Genomic DNA, 24,914 nt, shown 5'->3' on the forward strand with positions numbered 1-24,914 from the left:
AACCTACAAACCCCGCCTCCCTCGCCTATAAGAGGCCCCCCCCCCCCCTCCCCGCATACCCACCCCCAGCGCGACTTCCTGGGCCTTCCCCCTAGAGGACTGGTGAACCTCGCTGGCGAGCCCAATAAAGGCTACCTTTGTTCTCATCTGCCTCCTGCCTTTTTGCTCGGCTCCCCATTTACATTACAGTTTTTAGTTGAACTAAGGAAAAGTACTGCAACATTTTGGTGCGCAATGTGGGGCTTAATAAGTGAAATGGAGACTCAAAACCTCTCACTGTTGCTTCTAAGCCTTTTCATCCATAGACTTCTGAGGGTGGGGGAAACCATGTCCCCACCCCTGTCACTCCTGGGCCTTTTCATGACCTTTTCTTTTTTGGGAGAGACCTGAAAACAGCGGCACCCCTCCACTTCCACTCCCTGCAAGGCCTCCACACTTGGTCCAAGGGTGCAGCAGAGCCAGCTGGCTGGAACCAACCACTCGCCACTGCTGCAGACTTCCCCATCCCTGGCTAAAGGGTTTAACTCCGTCAAACAGTAAATAAGCTTAAACTTATGCCCCTGGTGGAGGAACCACTTGCATGAGAATAAGAGGTTCTTCCCCAGGCATTTTTACACCTTTTGTCTTGCCTCTTCTCCACTCCAGTCAGCAATTAACCTTTAAAGTTCTCTTTTTCTCTTTATTAGGCTAGGCCCCTCAACTATCACTGTTTATATTTTCTGTAAAGCTTTAATTGTGAGAAAGGATTTGTGGGGCTTGTCTTGGTCTGTGGAGAATCTGGTGTGCTTTGCATGTCTATATGGTTTGTGTGGCAAGCCTCCATCTTGCTTTACATCCTGGGGCCATGGCCAGTAACCACTCGGCAAAGTATTGTTTAGCAATCCTGCCTTAGAGCATGAGCTCTCTTAGGTTAGATATCTGCATGTTCTCCTAGCCCTGTCTCTTCATGGGTTCCATCCAGCGACTGGGTTTTCTTCTGCCTGTCTGTGTGTGTACTATGTGTGATGTCTGTAAAAAGAGCTCTAATTAATTTGGCCTAAAGAAAGACAAGCACTGGGATCAAATACTTTTTTTTTTTAAGGGAAGGTAAAAGCTGTGGTATCTTTCAGTTCACATGACTTTAATATTTAAGAAATAAAAACAGTCCTAAAGACTATTAGTAAAATTCAGGTCAGATGTATTTGCTAAGTATTTTGAGGTTACAAACTGCTTTTTGGGTTTTGAGAACTATTTGACTTGCAGGCTTCACAATTGGTAAGGTCTAGAGACACATGGAAGTAACCACACCATAACTACGAAGGCCAACCTTGGCTACACTTAGCACACAACTAAAGCAACCTACCAAATTTTACCTTAATGTTAAAAATTGCTAGGAGTTAATCGAAACTACTGGAAATAGATTTATATGGAAGGGGAGTAAGAAGAGTACAATGTGCTTTTTAGTAAAAGGTTATTAGAAGGCATGGGAATGTAAACTTTGGCCTAGGGTTAAAGGATTGTTTTTTGAGTTAATTAGGAAAAAGCTGAAGGTTCAAAGAAGTGGTGGAAGAATTGTGGAAATTAATCTTGCAGAAGAGGTTCTCTGTGTGAACATATTGACTAAATTCAAAAAAGGGTATTTTATGGTTTTTCTGTAAATTGAGCATTGAAATAAAAGCATAACAAGGTTCTCCTAAGGCACTAATCTGTTCTTTGCTAAAATTTGTAAAGGATTATAAAAGGTTTTTGCTTGTTTAAAATTTCTGAGTCATCATTTTGGCAAAATAAATAACTTATGGTAATCTGGAATTCTGTTTCATAATATCAAGTGTTTTAACATGAACATTTAACAGCCTTCTCAAAGTCAAACTTCAGTTTTAAAATTGTCTTCCTTGGAAGCGGGCTTTTCAAATACTTCAGAGGGTCCCTGAAGTGTCCAGAAAAGATAGGTAAACAGGATTATTTGACATGCTTATATTAGAAATGCTTGTTCCCTGGTGCCGTAAAGAAATAGCACTTGAACATAAATTTTATTTCCTCAACAAGGCCATTTTTACTTTCTGCAGAAAGGGTACACTCGCCAGCAATTTTGCCATGAGAGAACACTGAACAAAGGAGGCAGGGTCATTTATAACCTGACACATCCACCCTACTGGCTATGTCCGACTTCCATTGGCTGGAATGGGACTTCACATTCTGTATTTGTCCTGATCGACTAGCAATTTAGAACTTTTTAAAAGAGGCAAAGGCAGAGGAGAACAAAGGAAGGAGGAAGTAACTTGTAGAATTCTGAGAAAGTTAAAACCACTTTCAAATAAGGAAGAGGAACAAACTATGACCTAATGCTTGCTTGGACCAGTATAAGCATGCCAGGGCACATATTTAGGCTAAATTGCGGGAGCTAAGAACATAAAGTACCTTGATTTCTTTATTATGGCTAGTAGATATTTAAGAATGTTAACACAAGTCTTTGAATAAATTTTTCTTCTAAGAGAAGTTACTATTTATTCCTAATTAGATGGGGAAGAAAGTCTTTGAAGAGGAACCTCTACTTTACTTTTTACACTTAGGTATATTGGATTGCCAAAATGATGCTCAATCTTCTTTAGGTTATATTTTTGTGAATAATGCTAATATTTGCTCCAAAATTGTATGGGATTTCTAAAATTCTAATGTCTGAGTATAAGCTATCAGCTATCAGTCATAATTAAGGTTGTCATCTTAAGTTATTGTAAACCACGAAGATAACCAAACTTCTTCGTCAAATGTGTTTCTAACTATAACTACCCTGGACATTTTGCTATTCATAGACAATTGTCATCTTGTTTCAATCCTTTTCAAAGACGGTTCATAATGAACTATAAAACTTTAGCAGGTGCTCTCAAATACAGACTTCTGATAACTTTGGAGATTGTGACATTGGTGTAAAGGAAAATGTACAAAAATCAAGAAGAGCTGAAATGTTCACAAATATCAAACAACACCAGCATTAACTAAATGACTCAAATCAGAAAGCTGAAGCAACTTTTTTGACTTTTGGTTGGAATATTGCTGATCCTTGTTGACTTTGGTTGGAATATTGCTGATCCTTGTTGTTCAGAGTCAAGGAAAGTCATTTTGAACTAATTTTGAAACTTATTTTGAACTAATTTTGAACTTTATTAATTAAATAAGGTGTATTCCTATCAACAAAATTTGAAGCATGTTTGTTTCTCCCTGCCTGGTTCCTCTAAAACTTGGAAACTATCTGTGAGTATCCTTATGGCAATATAATAGTTGGCATCAGTGCAATAAGGATCCATTTTTCTTTTGCAACAGGACACAATTGGAAATACTGGCAATTTTACCAAGACTTTGACTGGAAGTCTATGCTGCCCTTTAAGGATTCGAGCTTGACTTACAGAGTCGATAGAAGCCCAGTGGAGAAACAGGTCTCATATTCTTGTCTATGCAGTCGCTGTACTGGGTTCCTGACCTGTGGTCAGTAAAGGATGTCACTTTCTAACAGTCTAGGAGCTCCAAATTTATCTTGGGATCTTAAGAGGAGAGGAACATCCAACTCACAGGTGTTTGAGGATATAAACCTGTGCTTGGGCTCTGCTTTAAATGGTCTTATCTGAGATTCTTGTGGAACAGACTTGATCAAAGCCAATCCAAAAGGCCTATGTAGAAAAATAATTATTCTCACTGCACTTTATGCAAATAATCAGGTCAAGTAACATCTATTTTGCAAATCACTCATTCCTATCAGAAGTTTGTTTGTCTGTTTGTTTGTTTTTGTTGTTGCTTTTAACAAACAGGACTGGAGAGAGATAAATCATGTTTCAAAACTTATCATCTATTTCGTCATTAAATTCTAAACTCATTAGTTTTTTGTTTTTTTTTTTAATTTTTGCCTACATTTTAGACTAGCCCTGTTTTTTCCTGTGAACCTACCAACAATCTCTGGCTGCAGCTCAGAAAGAACAAGAGGAATGGCTAATGTAAAAATCTGCATTAATATCTAGTTCTGAGCAATTATCCTGCAAATCCTGCCAGGTGATGGGAATTAATAGGATGCCTATCACTTGGAGGTTTCCTTTTCCGGGAAAGTAGGACCAAGGGAGCTAACCAAAGCCAAGCACCATGCCCCAAAATCTTACCAAGCATAACTATAGCCACCAATTATCTGAGTGTCACAAGTCATCCTTTCCTCTCCCTTGTTTGAGGAGGACTGAGTTCAGCAGTTTCACCTTAGCATTCCGCTAATACCCCAAGACACATTTTTTGTCCCAGACTCAATTCCAAGCTTCAGGTCAAAGCCCTAGGAGGGAAAACTGGATCTAAGGAATCCAGAGTCAGATGGCAGCAGAGCTTAAAAGGCACAGCACAGGTGAATGTGACTCATTCCTGCTGATTAAGCCAAGCCCAACCTTCCTGTTTCATGGATAAAGGCCACGTTAATATCCATGGCATAAATGAGGTCTAGGGAACTCCAAGGCTACTGACAGTGAGTGGGAAGGAGATATAGGTCAGAGCAGATAATTCCATTCCTTTTCTCTAGGCACCCCCTGCTTCATGGGTGCAAGCCACTTTTGTACTCATGGTGGCACCTGCCAAGGTCGCCAGAACTTGGGGATGCAAGGATGGAAGACGGAAAGAGGGCACTCTTCCCTGTCTCCCTCACATACCCCGGTATCTGCTAGGAAGAGAAGAGAACCACGGATGCCTGCTCCCCTCTTTCTAGATGAGTAGTCATTCATCTTCAATCCGTACCCCTTTCGAATGCATCCTAACCCCTTGAGACTTATTTAAAAAAGACTAACTTTTTCCTTTCTTCTCCTCAGTTCTCTCTTCACTGATAGGTAATTGTGTCTCTGTAATACAGGACACTCCCCTCAGATGCATCCTCTGAACTGGAAAGAGTTAATTTCCCAAACCTTAAACTGGTTGACTTAGGATTGGGTTCAGGGGAAGGGAACCCAGAAGCCCAACATGCCGGCAAAAGGGTAAAGTTTTTTTTAACCTGTCAGGCTTTTGGTCTCCCTCTCCCTGTGCAAACTGGTAAAAGGCCTAGGAAGTTTTGAGCTGTGCTTACTGCTCCCCTTGCTTTATTTTGATACTTGTTTTATAATAACCTGTTTTGTCTGTTCTTGCCTTCAGGCCATCAAACTCCAAACAGTGATGCAATCAGAGCCTCTGATGATGGTCTCATCTACTGGGAACCCTTAGGTCGCTGAGGGAGCTCTGACTGCCATTTACACAACACAGAGTCCCCTGTCAGCAGGAAGCAGGTCTTCGTCCTTTAATTGCAGTTAGATGTACCACTTTAGATGGGGGAAGGAGACAGCCAGGTGAGAGGGGGTCTGTGCAGAAACTCCAGCCAACCTGCGCACTGAGGGGGAACCTCGGGAAGTTCATGATGTTTGCAGTGAAGAAGAGCCTGGCCCCTCCTCTTCCTGGGTGGAACCTGGGATTGGAACAACTGGGTGGGAAACACTCCAGCAAGGGACTCTGGCCTAGTGAGAATCCCTGTTTCCCCCCTTTATTTTCCTTTTCACCCAATAAAACCCTGTCTGACTCACCATTCAAATTGTCTGTGAGCCCGAAGTTTTGTGGCCATGGGACAAAGAACCTCACCTTTAGCTGAACTAAGGAAAAGTCCTGCAATAAATGGACATTCTGTGTTTCATCTGGAAACCTTCCTTTAGTATTATTAAAATCCAGGCACTCATGTATTTGTCAGCCACACTAATCTGCATAATTCTCAATCACTAGCAGAAATCCATGTTAAAAGAGCATTAAGGTAAATTTGGTGGAGTTTAGACAAATTACTATGGTTTCCTTAAAAATTTCAAATTGTTTTGAAATGCTAGATAATTGTATGTCTCTATTAAGGTCCATATATATGTTTATATGTATCTAAAGATAAATATATTTGATATGAGAATACATTATTTATAATTAGTAATTTTATTTTCTGTAATATAACTTTATTTGGAGGTATTTAAAAAGTTAATTTTATACTTCTAAGAGTTACTGATATCAGCAAGTTTCTTTATTTTTAGATATAGATACTGATTTGCATATCTATTTATCTATCATTTTTACCACTCTCAAATTACTATAAACACGGATTTACAAATAATAATTTTCTCCCGTCGAGAAGATTACATATCCAGGGTTAAGTACATGCTATTTCTCTTTGTTATTTCTTAGAAGAATGGATCACATGACAGAAGCTATGGAAATTGNAAGTTAATTTTATACTTCTAAGAGTTACTGATATCAGCAAGTTTCTTTATTTTAGATATAGATACTGATTTGCATATCTATTTATCTATCATTTTACCACTCTCAAATTACTATAAACACGGATTTACAAATAATAATTTTCTCCCGTCGAGAAGATTACATATCCAGGGTTAAGTACATGCTATTTCTCTTTGTTATTTCTTAGAAGAATGGATCACATGACAGAAGCTATGGAAATTGCTTTGCTTTCCAGGCTCACCAGGGCGAGTATTAAAGGACCAGCGAGTAGGCAAGGCTAGGAGCAAAACTGCAAATTTATTTTTTTGGTCACCTAGCTTAAGGGAGAAGGTGTGGAGGGTGAGGTCTGTCGGCCTCCGGCAAAGGAGGCCAAGAGAGTCGCCCGGTGGAGCTCTCGGGCAGAGTTCCTGCAGTCCCTGCAGTCCCGACAGGAGTGGGGGCTGAGGAAGTGCCCGCAGCGCGCCCGCTGGGAGCGGCTTTTATGTCCTGGGCCTGGGAGTGGGAGGGCAGTGGGGGGGACATAGGCGGGTCGGGGGCCAGGTGGTAGGCTGGCTAGGCGGTTCCGGTTTCTCTCCGTGGGAGATCGGGTTGCACCTGCACAGTGGACCTGTGTCTTTCCCAGGGGCGGGAAAGTTGACAGTGAAGAACCCAGAACTGCGCCATCTTGCCTCCGTTTGTCCAAACAGAAATGAGATTCCATGCAGTACACCAGAGAAAGTTGACATTACCCTTACTTTACACTAGGAGGCATATGTTACTATAGACTTTTCCACCATACTAAACATACTATATTTATGACCTCTTAAAGAAGCTTAAACATGATAAAATATTACTAGCTTTAAAATTTTTATAGTAAACAATATTCAAAGATAATTCTTTTTTAAGAAATAAAGTCATATTTGAGATTGACAACTTCTAGCAGGCAAAACTGTGTCCTTGCTTATTTTATATCAATAGCTTAACTACATTAAGTAATATTATAGAAAATTATCCTGTGGTACCCCCTTTTAAAATAAAATGGTAGTAAAACATTAAAGTGTACTGTGAAAAGTTAATATTTAAGAAATTCTTTAAAATCATAAAGTGAGTATAACTGCCTTTAAGAAAAACAATGAACACACTGTAGAAAAAAAATGTTTTACTATGGATTTTATTAGTCTTTAGAAAATGGGTGTTTTGGAGTCCCCATCAGGCATGGTAGATACAAATAAAAAATTACCTAAAATAATTATTAAAATAAAACTTTTAGAATTTGAAACTAACAATTTTATAGATTTTATTTGTTAAGGGTGTAACAGTGATTTTACAGTTCAGAATTCACCATGGTAATTTTTTAAGCTTGAAACTTTGCTAAATAATTAAGATACATGTTTTGCTGCTTCTATACCTTTTCAGTATCTATTGATAAGAATAATGTAGTAATTTTGTAAGTTAATCTTGCATTATATGCCAGCAACCCTGTGGCTCCGAGTTAGGATCTAGGTTAGTCTGACCCCACAGTCTGTGTTCTTAATCGCAATTCTACATTACTTCCAAAAAATCCACCATTAGCTATGTGTAGAGCTCAAATATCCCTGAAGTTTTCAAATAATTATCTGGCTGTACATTCTTAATTTTTTGATCTTTGCTCCCATCCTGCCCCCACCTCTGCCTGGCCTAAATATAAGGTTGCAGTGATTTCTGTCTTAAACTTCTTCTGTCTCCTCTAATTATCATACTTAGAATTTTATTCACTTTCTGTGTTGCAAGTTTTCAATTTCCAATTTTCCATCACATTTCCAGTTCCAAATAATCTTGCACAGCAGCTCAGACTTTAAAATTAAAAGAGTTAATTCCTAATCTGATTTTATTTTATATTCTCTTTTTTAATTATGCAATTTTCCAATAAATCTTGCAAATCAAAGAAATATTCTCGATTTTTCCTTTTATCTCCTATATCCAAATGAAATCTATCCTAGACTTTCCAAAATTCAAAATCTTGTCCCAACCTATGTCTCAATCCCTGTTCAAGTAAGTGACAATTTGTTTACTGTCACTTACTTGAACAGTTAATCACTTATTGAGCATCTACTGTGTTTCAGGCCTTTTAATTTTGTTTTGTTTTGTTTTCTGTTTTTTTGAGATGGAGTCTTGCTCATCACCCAGGCTGGAGTGCAGTGGCACACGCAGGCCTTTTAATTTTTATAAGAATATTCTCAGATATTACTAGGCTCATTCTGGTGGTTAAGTATCTGAGGCTTAAAGACCGTGTTGACACTAATTTTACATGGATATGCTCTAAACAAACTGAGATTTTAACTTCTATGCCCTACTGGCCATGACCTTTTATAGGCCAAAGAAGGCTACACTGCATACAAATACACACACACATACACACACAGACTTTACTTCAGTAAGATCTATTCATCCCATGTCACTTGTTTAAAGCATCACTTTATCTACAGATTCTTTATTGATTCTTTATCCAAGGCTTATTCTATGCTAAAACCCACTTTTTTGTATATTTACTAGTATTTATTCTAACACACTAATTTTATTGGTATCTAGTACTTTCTCTCCAACAAAAATCAGTGTTCCTTTGTCTTTTTTACGGTTTATAATATCTTCATAGCATCACAGCTTCATAGTTCATAGAACAAAGTTGCAAAACAATTTCAGGAACCTCACATATTCCTAAAAATCTACCTGTGGTCCTCTTGGACCAAGTAACACAGGCAACGAACTCTTGCACTAAATTGGAAGTTGTTTAAGCTTACTGAGGCTTGTTTTTAATGTCTTTCCCCCAAACCTAACATAGTACCTAGTACATAATTGACTTAACATGAATGTTTGCAGAATGAATAGATAAGTGAATTAAAAAATTGGTGAATCATGTAAAGCTCAAATGAATAATGTATACTAAGGTATGTCAAGGTAACATTTATCTAAGTTTAATATAAGTTTCTAAAAGTTTAATATAGACTGTGGCAAACAAACTCTAGGGTGATCCCTCATGATGCCCACCTCCTGATGTTTATGACCATTTGTCACCTTGAGTGTAGACGAGACCTGAGGCTTGCTTCTAATCAACAAAGTAAAGCAAAGATAATGGAAAATCACTCTGATGGTTATGTTAAGTTATATAAGACTCTATCTTGATATAGACATATTATAGAGACCTTGTCTCTCTAGCTGGCTTTGAAGAACTAAGTAGTAATGTTAACAGGTCTACATGGTTAGCAGCTGAGTGTGGCCTCTAAGATCTGAAGGCAATCCCCAGCTGACAGGCATGGAGAATAGAAAAGTGAGCAAATAGTCTTTAGAGATTAATGAGGAGACAGTTGCTAATCAAATAATTGTACCTATTTTCTTTGAGGTAAAGGTAGAAGGTTCATGATAAGAAAGTATTGTTCCAGTGAAAAGAGCACTTATAGAGGAGTTGGTATCTATGAGTTTTATTGTACACTCATAAACTATGTGGCTTCAGGCAAAGCACTTTTCTTTTTATGCCTCTGTATAAAACACTGTTATACCAGATGATCTGTAGGGTCCTAAGATCTAAATTTTTATTGATCTAATCCCAAAACAAACAAAAAACAAAACAAAACAAAACACTAAAACTGCAGAAGTAGTTCTCTCACAAGTTATTTATCCTATCAGCAGACTATTTGACCAACGCATTGTGTTAACATTTAATTTCTCAAACTTCTTCTTAAAAATAAGATTAGTGTCCTATAATTAAAAAATGCATCCCCAGTAGTGATTGTGTTGAGTCATGTACTGTGTTAAACCATGTATTCACTGAAGGACGTCTCTCTGAATAGCAAAAGCTGTGGAGTCAGACACTCCTGAGTTCATATTCTGCAGCTCACCTACTGGCAAGTAGGCTTATATTCCCCCCTTTTACTTTTTTAAGAGACAGAATCTTATCGTGTCACCCGGGCTGGAGTGCCTGGGCATGATTTATAGATTACTGCAAGCTCAAACTCCAAGGCTCAGGCAATCTTCCCACCTCAGCCTCCTTAGTAGCTAGGACTACAGGCACACACCACTTCACTTGACTAATTTTTAAATTTTTCTGTAAAGACACGGTCTTGTTATGTTCTTCAGGCTGGTCTCCAACTTCTGGCTTCAAGTTATTCTCCTGCCTCAGCCTCCCAAATTGCTAGAATTACAGGCATGAGCCACTGCACCCAGGTCACACTCAGCAGTTTTAGACAAATAACTTAAAACTTCTGAATTTCAGTTTACTTATAATACTATCTAATTTACAGTAATAGTGTGGGATCATATACAATGTATCAAAATATTTACTAGAATTCCTGGGTCATAAATGGGACTTATTAAATATTAACCATAAATGTCAGATATTAAAACTATACTCTGAGAAATTCATCGACTGATTCATAACATAGTCTAGATAAAGTCAGAGGCACATGACAGGTAGGCTTTTCAAAGGAAATCTAACTTGTAATTTTCTACATGATTAGACAGCAGAAAATCTTTTAAAATAACATTTAAAGAAATATCAGATACAGAAATAACTCTATTCATGATTCTCAATGGGACAAGATTAAGACTTAATTTTGAATTAGTGGTAATAAACTGTTCCTGATCTGAACACATAATTGTTTTTGTCTGCTTTTGAATTAGTGAAATTCTTTCATCATCCTAGTTATATTTGTTTAAAAAATAAGAATCCTCAATTGAAAATCATTTTACCATTTTCTTAGAATTAATGGTTTCATTGAATTTTACATAGAGTTTATGATCATGTTAATGAGTTAACTTCTTAAGTAAATACGATTTACTGCTACTTGGGAATGGAATAAATCTTTACCTGCAGTAAAAGGTAACAAAATTCAGTGCAATAAATACTGCACTTGTGTGCATCATTTGTAGGGCAGTTGATTAAGTGTGCTGTAGGACTTGGATATTCCTAGAACACAGAGACCCTATTTATTTGGTTGCCAGAAGGATACAAGTCAGGCCCTACCTTCAACTTCTCTTGGGCACCCTACAGACAGAAAAGCATAGACATTTGTGGTTAACAGTTTTATTGCTAAGTTCCAGAGGGAAGTTTTGAAAGACTTTATTTTACTTAAAAGGTCTTTAATGGGAGCAGTTACCAGTTTATGTTCTAGTCTTACAAATACACAAGTAATTACTGAAAATCTCTGCTTAATTGCAACGTCATTAGAAAAATACTTAAATGTATGAAATATGCTTGCTATATACAAAAATATCCACCCATACTTGTGTACAGTGTACAGTAAACCTTATTTTGAATCAAAACAATAGAGAAAGAAAGAGGAAATAAAATGTAGCTCAAATATCTTACATATTGATTCTGAGTTTTATACCAGTCTATCACTTGTATTTTGGAAAATTTAAAATGTGAAAAAATAGTGAGCCTAATGTAATAACTACCCATATAGCCATCACCCAATCTCAACAGATACTAATATTTTATTGTTTAATGTATTCCCACCATTATTATTATTGTTAGTATTTTGATAGAGTAATATTAAGGCAAATTCCCAGACATTATATTGTTTCTTTTATACTCTTCATAATCAATCACTATCAATGATAAATTTCTTCTAACAAAACACAATTCTATTATTACTTCTAACAAATAATAATTTTAAAATATCATTTAAAAGCCAGCCCATGCTCTTACGTCTACAATTATCTCAAAAGTTTAGTGTCTTTTTATGATATTGAAGAAAAGAACAAACCAACAAAATTTTAGGTCACCATTAGAGGCTTTTAGGGCACCAGCTCATTCTGTAAATTGATATTCAAATCAAGTATGCATATTGCATTTCCTGTAAGAACTGTATTTCAGGCTATTCAATAATTAATGGAGGGAAGTTCTTCACATATGTTCTTTAAAGCCACTTGGCAAAAGAGAAGTAATTCCTTTTGTATATCATTTTCATATCCACTGTACATTTAAACTGAATGCTGATATAATCATTTTATCAATAAACACAAATATAATTTTACACAATTACTTTTGATAATTTTGAAATGTTAATATATGTTGGGTTTATTTTTTTCATACATACATATATGTATTCCTTTGCCTACTCTACTTTTGGCCAACATATATTGGCTCTTTTTTTTTTTTTTTTTTGAGACAGGGTCTCACTTTGTCACCCAGGCTGTAGTGTTGTGGTGTCTGTCATCTCGGCTCACTGCAATTTCTGCCTCCTGGGTTCAAGTGATTCTGGTGCCTCAGCCTCCTGAGTAGCTGGGATTACAGGCACGTGCCACCACATCTGGCTCATTTTTTTGTATTTTTGGTAGAAACAAGGTTTCACCATGTTGGCCAGGCTGGTCTCAAACTTCTGACCTCAAATGATCTGCCCTCCTCAGTCTCCCAAAGTGCTGGGATTAAAGATGTGAGCCATGGCACCTGGCCTAGATGTTGACTTTATAATTCATTGATTAGATGAGGATGAGACAGGATGGAGAACAGTAGGAAAGAAGTTAATTTGCAAAGTTGTAAACCTATCATGAGATTTTTTTTTCTTGTTGCTGAGGCAAAAAGAAAATAGAAGAGTTGTGCTTTTGATGAAAAAATATCAAGAAAATCAGTGGGAGTCTCTGATCCTAGATGTTAAATACATTCACTCAACCCGATTGGGAAGAAGAAAGAGAAGTGAAAGGGGAGGGAATATAAACAGGAGAGATTCTGTATCATGTTTGTTGAGCAGAACTCAGAGAAACCTAGAGGATAAAGATTAGAAAGTCCTTGAGGCTAGATTACATCGTAGAGTCCAGGGAGTCAGGAAGATCCCCAAGAGTAGTGATCCATGCTGTCCATTCAGACATGGGAGTCCAAAGATAAACTCACTGAAAACCTATTTACTATCCCTATGGCATGAGGTATCAGCAATTTCCCAGAGTCCAGGAGGACCGGAATGAAGGCAGTCTCATTTCAGATCCCTCTGGGCAGATGAGACAATGGACATAAAAGCAGATCAATGACCCAGGGTTGAGAATATTGCACTTCCTTTTGATGATGATGATCCTCTGGAATTGAGGTAAAAAAGAACTGAAGTTTCTGTCATACCAATGCAATGGGGATTCGACATTTTTAAAAAATGGAAGAAAAAAATGAAAACTCTATTTCCAGCACACAAAAATTAGTGACATATGAGTCATACTTTATGTAGTAGAGACTGCTTTAGATTTACATCAACATCATTCATACAAAACCTATCAACTATTGCTTAATTTGCAAACAATTTGTTTTTGGCAATGCAGGTAAAGACTTTCATCATTTACTTATTGTTTTAATTAAGAGTTAGATATAATATAAAATCGATAATGCTAACAATCCAAATGCCTAAAATTGGGAATAAAGAAGAATATTGTAGATCAGTATTATTAGATCAAATGCCACTGTGTGTGTATGTGTGTGTGTGTGTGTTTAGAAGCAATAACCTATATTGAAGCTTGAAGTTTACAAAAATGTCTCCACATGTTACTACCATTTGTATTAATTTCTTTGAAAAAAATACCTACTGGAAATAGTTACTATAGAAATTAGTACTAGCTCTCAATGACTTTCTTTATATGAACCATATTTGAAAAAATAGAAATATAGATAAGTATAATCAAAATTACTTAGTACTTCTACAGATAATACTGACATCCAATATAAATCTATTTTACGTGCTATAAAATCACAACTCTTCAGGAACTATCAAAGCCCAGTCAAAAAATTCCACTGAATTCAAACGGGACAATAGAGAACTAAATAGAAAGATTATTGCTAGAGATGATTACTGCATCAATATCACTGTACCTCACCTCACAAATTTCTCATAGTTAATTACCAAAAATGTGACCGCAAAATTTAAAGATAATATGTAATAATTCTATCCTAATATGAATGAACATTCAGTTTGACTATCTTAATATTTCTAGGCCATTCTAATTAATTCTGCTGTAGACATTTACAAAGGAGGTTTAAATTTTATGACCCATTAAATGTCAAGAGAACTGCTAGCCTCTAGGGGCTCTCAGGGTCTCTCGCTTCTCCACTTTCTCTTTTCTCCCCTTCCCAGTGATGAACAAGGCACTGTTACAACCTAAGAGCCCTGTTCTTTCCTGTTTAAAGACATTTTATTGATCATTATGCTTGTGAGTGACGTCACTGTGTTGGGTGAGTGTTGGACTGCCCAAGGTTGTGCTGTCCATTGGGTCTCTTTATCCATGTGACTATATTGATAAAATCTCTAGAGATTTCTTGAAGCTAGTTTTAAAGGTTTTTGTTTGTTTGCTTTTTTTTCCTGGTTTTGGACCTTGGCTATCTTTTTCCACCTGGCACCTGGCCCATTGCCACTGCCTAGGTCAAAATCATTGGGTAAATTGTTATATGTATTGGATAACATTTTGTCCTAGGGAGCTTAGTTTAAACATACTTTAAAAGCTAGGAAAAATATGTTTTTTCTTTTCCCTTTTCTATGATTGGAAAACTCAAACGTGGGCTCTCTTAAGTGTGAGCTTAGGAGAAAGCAGAGCTATATTGGTAAAATTATTTCTAGCCTAAAATCAAAGACAAATACAAAACAAAACTTGTCTGTCCATTTGGTCTAGATATTTGGTCTAGATGAACTTACCAACCATCAAAAACCTGCTACTTTTTTTCTCATTCATGTTTTATTTTTTTCTTTCTTGAAAATATATTTCTCTTAGAGACTTCAGACTCTTAGACTGTGTTAGACTCTGATTAAAGTATTCAAAGTATACCTGAATCTCCTGACAAACAAATAAACAAACAAAAAATAAAATGAAATATTACCACATGATTCTTTTTAGCAATATATTTATCATAATAACTTTATACATTTGCCTTTAATTTAGAATTTACTATTTCTAAAAACTAAGCTATAAAACATAAACCAAATTTTTTATTATAATACCTATGTTTTGAGACACTCCCACACTTGAGGAAAAGGTGGTCTTGCTCTGTTTCCCAGGCTTGAGTGCAGTTGTGTGATTATAGCTCACTGCTGCCCCAGACTCCTGGCCTCAAGTGAACCTCTTGCCTTAGCCTCCCTAGCAACTGGGACTACAAGCACGTGCTGCCATGCCAGGCTATAATACATATTTAAGTGAGACTTTGCACATAAGCCTAAATTTTACTTTTCTCCAAATATATTTTCAGTAATGCATTATTTCTTATGAGTCAACACATTTTTCATCTTTGTGCATATATATTGCTGCTATGATAGTGAAAGTATAGATAACATAATTTTTTGCATTTTTTTTTCTTTACTCAGATACTTCTCTGTTGGCCCTGGCTGACAGACAAAAAACTTCTATGGCAAATAAAATATATAACTCTCATTTTATCCCTATAGCTATTAAACTTGAAAAGCTGTCTTTGCTTTCTAGTTGAAATAAATTTTTAAATCTCTAATTCAATTAGTTAACTACAAAATTACCCAGATGTTCATTGGTTTCTGCAACCCATTGATTAAATTTACTGTACCCAGATATTCTTGCATATGCATCTAAAATATTTCATTATTCTAGCTAAAAAAAAGTCATGAAATATTGTCTTAATCTTATTCATTGTAAATATTCTACCTAGAATTGCACATGCTGCAAATACTTTGAAGATATCTTTGTAAATTAACTTTGGTAAACTCTATAGACAAGTCCTAAAACAATTTGTGCAACTGTTTTTGAAATGGGACTCTTTCTTGTTTGGTTTTGTCTGAGGTCCATAGACAAGAGGAGTCAACCACTCACACACACTTAGAGAAAACATGGTTAGGAACCAGCTGTGAGACTCTTAGCTTTACTCCAACAAGAGATGTTTTAAAGTTGGATAGGGCAAAGTCAGAGACTAGGAAAACAGTTTTGAAAGAGCTGTGTGAATTCCACCTACACAAACCTCTTCACAGAAGTCTAGAGAAGGTTGATTCAATGAAACCACTTAGATTCAGTGGTGCTTACACTGGTCAAAACCTTGAAATCAAAAGAGGATAGTTCTTGTTCTCCCAAATTCAGTGTAATAATAAGAGGTTGCTTCTTTGGGTATGTCCTGTTCTCCTCTATGTGTGAAATCAAAAGATGCACTTATGTTTTCTTTATGTGACCAAGGTATAGGACATGAAATAGCAAAAGCCAGAGTTGGCAGGGAGTTTACTTAGATCCTCCTGAAAGAGTTCCTTGAGTAGAGAAAATTGTTGGTAGAGAGAAGATAAAATGTAACTTTGCCTGCCTTGTATTTGCCAATGAGAAGAGATTTCCAAAAATAGGGACATGCTGGGGATTGGGAGGAGGCATACCTAAGAAAGAACTCTCTCCTTCTTTTGACAAAAAGAAGCAGTTTAAAATTCTGGAAGTCAGAGAACACCAATGCTGTATTACTATCAGAGAACTGGTTAAGAAAGCCCTTTTGTACGTTTTACCTCCTCTTGGTATTCCTACTTCCACCATAGAAATGCCAGAGATATTTTCATGTTCAAAAAAATAAGAAGCAAAATAGGCAGAAAATTAAGAAAAAGTCATCATACTTCAATTTCCCACTTCATGCAACCAGTTTGGAGCATGTTCAAGACGAGTTAAACAAACAAAAGCAAGCAAAAACATTTTTTTTTGCTCTGATTAGTTTAGATGCATTTTATAATTACTATTTTATTATTTACTTCTTAGAGCAATTTTAGGATCACAGCAAAATTGAGATAAATGTACAGAAATTTCTTATTTATCTCTTGCTCCTACACATGCATAGCTTTCCCCACCATGAACATACCCCACCAGAAAATAATTTGAATTTAAGTAAAATAGAAATTACGGTCATTAGACTGGGGATAATAATTGATGAAATGGTCTTTTATTTATTTAATAAAAGTAAGGTAGTCAGGTTTTTTTTATTAGCAAAATCATTAGCACTTGCCCAAGATTTCCTCCAAAGGCCAAGGAAAACACGCCCCCCAACAATGTTTATTTGGAGTGGGCAATGATTTCTGGAGTAGGGTATGGGTCTGTGGATAATAAAAGTTTTGGCCAAATATATCTCCCTCAACATATTAGTAAAAGAACAAATTATCCAAGAATTCAAGTAGACTATAAAGGAAATACAACCCCCAAATTGTTATCTCCCCTCTTTACACTTGTTTTAATCACGATTTAATCCTTTTTTTAAAAAATTTTCTGGTAAAACCCAGAAAATCTGACAGACGAATTCTAAAATACCTTTAACTCAAATATTCTTTATTTGTTTTTGTAACATGTTCACTGGAAAATCAAATTTCATATGACATTTATATACACAAATAGATATTTCTTTTTTTTATTGACTGTATTCTACTTAACTGTATTTTTGCAGTTCTAAAATGTGTTCAAATTTTGTAAGATCTCTGACATCAGAATATCTTGCAACAAATGGCTTCTTTCAGTTATATTTATAGCATTTTTTTCTTTTTTAATGATTCATAAAATGAAGACATATCATACAATTTAACAGCCAAAATCATATCAAACATATTAAATGTATATCTCAAAGAATACAAAACAACAATAAAGCCAGCAAAAAAACAACGAGATGTTCATCCTTGCACCCTACAATTACTGTTGAAAGCTCAAGCACACAACAAAACCAGAACAACTCCAAGCAATCAAAATTTTGAAGGGGACTCACCAGAGTTGGGATCAGAGTTGCCATCTGCTTCGGTCCTCTTGTCCGGAGAGGCCTGGTCATAGAATTCGTCCTGTGGCTGAACCAGAGGAAGAGGGTGTGAGATCAGGGTTCCACTACCCACCGGCTCGTGGTCTCCTAGACCACTGTCACTGCAGCTTTCCTGGGAGCCATCAGGGAGGTGAAACGTAACACGGCGCTGCGACTACAAAGAAGACCACAGGACATGCTGATTAACACTCCTCTCAAATAAAACAGGCCTAGTGGAACACAAAATCAAAACACTTTCAACAAGTGACACAATGCAAAAGCAAAACAAACCAAACTAGGAACAAAGCTAAGAACAAGTATTAATTATATGCCATTTACTGTGTAATGGCCAACCAGCAAAATACCAAAAAGAATTTCAATCTTGTATAATTCACGACCTTAACACTAAAGTTGGGGCTTTGAAAAGTGTAACAAGAGAGGCAAAACAAAACTAAACAAAACTCATACTAGTCGACAAAATTACAGAAAAAATTTAAATAAGATGAAATATGCAAATATGCTTTTGATAAATCTAAATAAATACTTAGAAAATGCAACATTTCATTTCTTTTGAATGGCCAGACACTGCGCTTACTTGATGTTTTTAGGATAACATTTGTAGTCAATATATTTCCTACAGTACCGCCTGTCTTCTTCTTTTTTTTTTTTTTTTTTGAGAAAGAGTTTTCTCTTGTTGCCCCGGCTGGGGGGGAATGGCGCGATCTTGTCTCACTGCAACTTCCGCCTCCCGGGTTCAAGTGATTCTATTCCCTCAGCCTCCCAAGTAGCTGGGATTTCAGGCACATACCACCATGCCTGGCTAATTTTTGTTTGTTTGTTTGTTTTTTGTTTTTTTGAGATGGAGTCTCGCTCTGTCGCCCAGACTGGAGTGCAGTGGCGTGATCTCGGCTCACTGCAAGCTCTGCCTCTCAGGTTCACGCCATTCTCCTGCCTCAGCCTCCCGAGTAGCTGGGACTACAGGCGCCCACCACCACTCCTGCCTAATTTTTTGTATTTTTATTCGAGACGAGGTTTCACCGTGTTAGCCAGAATGGTCTCGATCTCCTGACCTCGTGATCTGCCCACCTCGGCCTCCCAAAGTGCTAGGATTACAGGCGTGAGCCACTGCGCCCGGACATGCCAGGCTAATTTTTTGTATTTTTAGTAGAGAAGAGGTTTCACCATGTTGGCCAGGCTGATCTTGAACTCCTGACCTCAGGTGATCCGCCCACCTCAGCTTCTCAAAGTGCTGGGATTACAGGCATGATCCACCATGCCCAGCCCACCTGCTATTTTTAAAGGACACTGTACCCATGTGAGTGTCCCTAAAGCAATACTGGAATAATTAATGAAAATTATTATTTGAAGAGTCTCGGGATCTACTGACTGAGCTAGCTGTGCTAAAATTATTATTTTAAATAACCAAGTTCTATGCAATTGCCATTGATATACATAAAAAGAAGACTGTATTTTAAAAGAGATTAAATTAGAAATTATTCTTGCCCATTCACCCAGATATCACTCTAGACTTTGGCTACATTGCTAGTAGAATAGAATATCCTAGTTGAAAGGTATTTGGAATATCACTTTGGTATCTGTTTGCACAATGTCACTCTCAGATATGACCTAAAGTGTATACATGGTAACTTCAATAAATTGTAATGTTTACAAAAAAAGTTATTTTATAAAAAATAATGAATAAATTTTAATGTTTCCTCAGCACAGATAAGTTTAGTTTTCTTAGAAAATGCTCTTTTAGCTGCTATGATCCCTGAAAATATTGATAATTATGTGAGGTGGAGATTTAGGCCTTAGAGAATTGTATGCGAGCAGTACATTTGTGTTATTTGAATAAACCTTGTTTTCTTTCTGCTTAGCAGCCAAAAGACCTTTCAATATCATGCCACATATGACCACTTAAATTCAGAATTAATAAAATGATGAATGTATATATCAAAAAATATATAATATACAAGTATATAATGTATAATATGATCATTTTCTAGTACCTAAAATTTGTGCTTTTCAAGAGACAATTTATAGATTGTGTCCATTTCGAAGAAAAAGGATCACAGTTAGAAACAAAATGGTATAGATAGGTATACTGAAACTCCATGACTGCATACTTATAGACTGACAACCGAAGAGAGCCTATATCCTGTGAGTCACTGGTTCGAATCCAGCTCAGGGTCATAATGGAGAAGAAATGATATCACTTTACTGCTGCTCAATGATCTGTGTGAAATGAGTTGATAGTTCAGTACATTTTTAATGAACTGATGCCAACATCACATAAACTATAATCATAAATAGTACTAATTGCCTCTATTGTAACACATTTCACCTTCATGCACATGTATCTCAAGAATATCATTCCCTTCTCAAAGGTTTTGAAACGTGCCTAGGTGAGTGCTATAGAGAAGGCAAACTAAGCCTGAATATTAATACCTGATATGTATTTCTTCCTGGGTAAGAAAGATGACACTACATGAGTATTTATTGTAGTGTTTACTCTCTTATATATATTTAACTCTTCAGGGAAAGTCAATAATACAAATATTTGCTATTTATGTTTCAATATGCCCTCAACCTATCAATATCCTTTTGTGATAAAGACTATACTAGGAAAAACACTGCTAACTATGGACAACTATCAAACATAGCTTTTACAGTGACTGATCTACTAAAAACTCACAGATTTTAATGTATCTTTGGTATTATCTCTTGAGGAATACCTCTTAACTCTGGTGAGTAAAAAAAAAATCAAGACTTAAGAGAAAAGCAATGAAACAAATGATTCTTGAATCTTTGTAAAGCATTTTGGAAATCCCTTAAGCCATTAAGAAGTTTATGTTTCATAGACAGAAGTAAAAAAGAAAAAAAAATACATCTGTGATATTTTTAAACATAGTTAATACTGTTTTAATGACAATATTTCTTCCTCATAATGAATGTTTAAATATGCACTACTAGTTATACCTTAATCCTGCAGTTCTTGCAGGTTGTCCATAGAACAATTTTTTTATTGAGCATCTACTATATACCTGGTACAAAGATTACACTGAAAAGCAAAAGTAAAACATTGATTTCCAAAATTATTTCAAATATAGCTTATTATAGTACGTTTCACATACACTACACTATTTTCTTTAACATTTTATAAGTGAGAATAAGAAAATGTAAGTTTACTATAAATTATTTGAAATAATACACTGTAAATTGGAGTGATATAATGTTTAAACAATGGAGGCTTATAAAAATCTTTCTGAATTAATTTGACTCAGAGACGTTTAAGTCTTAATTGGCAGATTTGTGCACAATTCATCAGTCTGATGGGAGGGAGAGTGGTGATGTGTATGGATTAAGAATCAGTACATGGATATTATGGTATGAAGCAAATTGATGAAACAAACCCATCTTTAATTTATCATCATAATGATTGATGCAAGCAAAAGAATATCTGAATTATCAAGGCAGATGTAAGGAGACGAACTGAGTAAACTGACATGCAGAAAAACAAAGACCAATAAGATGTAGGAAACAAGGATTTTTGGTGTGTTTAAGGGCTCAGTAGTACTTGCTCTGGTTGAACTGCAGAGCACCAATTTAAAAAGAAGCCGGAACCAGATCTCATGGCTGTTGAATGAGTTCCTGGCTTTGAGAAATAGAAAATAACACCTTGCCTGTGGAAATGTTGAAAGGCTAAAAATAGTGTTCCTGGTATGCAATACATGACACATAGTAGACAGTGTTCCTGCTATGCAATACTTGACACATAGGAGATAGTCAAAAACAAGTAGCTGTAATTATTGAAATTGAAAACTACATTTTTAAAGCTTATGGTCTATCTATGTTTGGCTGGTTTTAAATATGTGATTCCCTCATTCCCCCCTCGTTCACAAGAGAAATATGTGATCCACAGAATTTGGCATGCCTCACCATGCGCCCTATTGATCCTGTCAACTCAGGGCCTTCTCTGAGGTGACACAGCTCTTAGTGTGGGGTGGGAAAGACTAAAAACCAGGAATACATGTTTTCTCCATGGAGAAAGTGAAGACTTGTCCATTATCCTTCCAGTACATCTATAAAGGCATATTCAGAGGAAAAAGAGTATACTTACTACCTCCAAAAATTTTGCATCTTGTTTCATCTTTATGGAAATAAGCTCAGTCTGGGTTATAAATGCAGTCAAATCCTGATTGGCTGAAGAGGGATGCCACATATTACAATAAGACTCCTTCAGCCTCTCCAGAGCTGGGCAGTTACATTTTGTTTTCCTAAGTCTATTTCTTGCCCATTCAATTTTCTCCTGTGGGAAATATTTTTATTATTACTCCTTCTGTCTGGTTAATTGTTTGCATGTCACATTTGTTTACCTGATTTATCATAGACAAGTTATATCCAGATTCTGGGCTGGCTTGAGAAAGAATAGCATGAAAGAACTAACTACTAAGGCTTCCACACTTTATGTTCTGTCAGGACTGCCGCTATGAATTCTGATTAGGCAACGTTTGTATCAGAAGTTCTACTCTACATAATTAATAGTGCCATGTGTTCACACATGGGTGTGTACAGGGTCCTGAAAGTCAGAAGGTGACACACTGGTTGAGTTTGAGAAACACCACCAAGAACCTCTGCAATACTTCTTTTTTCTTGCAGCTTAGAACAAAAGCAAAAGAAGGAACATTCAAGATGCCTAAAGAAGATATGCATGTCCGGCACTGAGCATTGTTCTTCAAGAGTCACTGAAAGAATGAGGCACCTAAGAAATCCCAATTATTGCTTGAATGTTTCTCTTATGTATTTCTTACTGGTATAGAATAGCATGCACAAGTGAATGAGTCACATTCAAGCCTACTATTTCAGTCTTATGAATTCAGAGACATTCCTATGTGCAAGGATTTGTGGGTAAATTTCATTGTTTTCTGCATAAAATAGTCTAAAGGTAAGAAAACAGTAAAATGTCTAATAGATGATTAATAAGTTATGTAATATCATGTAAAGATTACACCATACAGTTGTGTTAAGTATTGACAATACTAACAGTTATGTTAATTAATATGTATTGGCATAGAAAATATTTATAATCTATTGTTACAGATAAAACCAGGTTAATAAATATTTTGATAAATTGAATTTTGTTTTTCTTCATGTGTATTTATGTGTGAATCTGCATAAGTTAATTTCTAACCATGCATATTCCAAGTGTTTAAAGTAGTATTGTTTGGTCATGTGATGATGGTATTCAAAAATGTTATCATTTTGACCACACTAAAATTTCCACAAATTATCTTTGTAATAATAAAACATATCCCAATTTTTAATTGTTTATCTTCATCACTTATAGAAAAGTAGAGCTTAATTCAAAAGAACAGAAACATTTGATATATGGTATATGGGTTTTCCCTTGAGCTAAGGAATGCCAAACAATCTTCTGATCCCTTCTCTGTTATTCTCACTTCCATTCTTCACTTTCTTTACCTAGTTTTTTAATCATTGCAATTAAAGATCCTTGCCTTCTCAAGTAACATGATAACAACATGAGTCTAGAACTAAGCCAATTATTACCAACTAAATAAACTGATTATCTAATTAATGACTGACATTTAAAATAATTATTGTCCAATGGAATGGTATACATTGATATTATGAAAATAGAAAAAAACAGTTATTTGTAATTGTTTAAATATGATTTTATGTAGAGAGAATCTTTAAATATCTTCTCATGGAAATGTACCTAATTTTGATTTAATTCCCTTGCTAAGCTTAAGAAATAATATGTCATTTATTTATCTATCATTCTAACTGTATATCTATGTATCTGTCTATTGCTAAATAAATACACACACACACACACACACACACACACACCCCATCCAGAAAGTACTCATGATGAAGTAAAATACAAAACCATGGTAAAATTTTATATTCAAACATGTTTTTGCTTTATCTCTGCATAAATCCAATAAAGATTTGATTTTTCTTTATTTGAAATATTTTCATATATATCTCTTCCCAAGTAGCAAACGAAATCATTCCAAAGAGGCTTAAGAAATATAGAGACCAGAAACTGCATTTTAACATGCATATTTCTTATAATATTCACTAAAATATTTTGAACTTCCTTATTTTATAGGAACACAATTTAATTGTGATTTATAAGTAACTGTCATAAAGATAGTCTATGGCAAGTTCCTCAATAGCTTCTTACCATCTAAAATCAATTCATGAACACATTTCCTCTTAATAAAATCCAAAACTCATTGTGGTTTAGAAAGTAAAGTAAATGGGACCCAAAAAGCCATCTATGGTTATGGCCTAATTTGCTATTACTCTGAATATGTGCAGACTCCACTTAAGGGTAACAAATATTAACACACACATGTACTTCATTCATGGTTGAAAGATGAGAATCAAACCTTAAGAAAAGGTTTCTGAATTTATGATTTATGGAAATTACTAGTACCTATGTGTGTTCATTATCAAGGATAATAAATAGTTTTGAAGGATGAAATTACATACACTTTTCTAGTGATGATAAATAAAATATTTTATGAGTTGAGAATTTTTTTATGAGTCATTTTATCATTTGTAGCTCGAAAATTGACTTAATTTTCTATGCTGTTTATGGGAAGTACTTATGTTAAAATGGCTCCACTAATGTAGAAATTGCATCCTTTTTTGAGTGGGAAATTGTTTAGAAATTTAATTTTCTGTCTGGGCGTGGTGGCTCATGCCTGTATTCCCAGCACTTTGGGAGGCCAAGGCGGGAGGATTACGAGGTCAGGAGATCGAGACCATCCTGGGTAACACGATGAAACCCTGTCCCTACTAAAAATACAAAAACTACCCTGGCGTGGTGGCGGGTGCCTGTAGTCCCAGCTACTCGGGAGACTGAGGGGACAGAATGGCATGAATCCGGAAGGTGGAGCTTGCAGTGAGCCGAGGTTGCACCACCGCACTCCAGCCTAGGCAACAGAGTGAGACTCCATCTCAAAAAAAA

General features: G+C 35.9%; 1 protein-coding gene across 5 annotated transcripts in view; it reads right to left on the bottom strand.

The window, feature by feature from the left end:
• Positions 1 to 24,914, bottom strand: part of PCDH9 (protocadherin 9) — a 999,353-nt gene that overhangs the window by 348,333 nt on the left and 626,106 nt on the right. For 3 of the 5 annotated variants that reach the window (XM_017848172.1, XM_017848171.1, XM_017848175.1), the window contains one exon: positions 17,885 to 18,086. In XM_017848172.1, the coding sequence (XP_017703661.1) occupies positions 17,885 to 18,086 (202 nt within the window). The remainder of the gene's footprint in view (positions 1 to 17,884; positions 18,087 to 24,914) is intronic. The other 2 variants (XM_017848174.1, XM_017848173.1) reach the window with 1 other exon arrangement.

Source organism: Rhinopithecus bieti, unplaced genomic scaffold, assembly GCF_001698545.2.
Source record: "Rhinopithecus bieti isolate Rb0 unplaced genomic scaffold, ASM169854v2 scaffold_30452, whole genome shotgun sequence".
NCBI classification, from domain to species: Eukaryota; Metazoa; Chordata; class Mammalia; order Primates; family Cercopithecidae; genus Rhinopithecus; species Rhinopithecus bieti.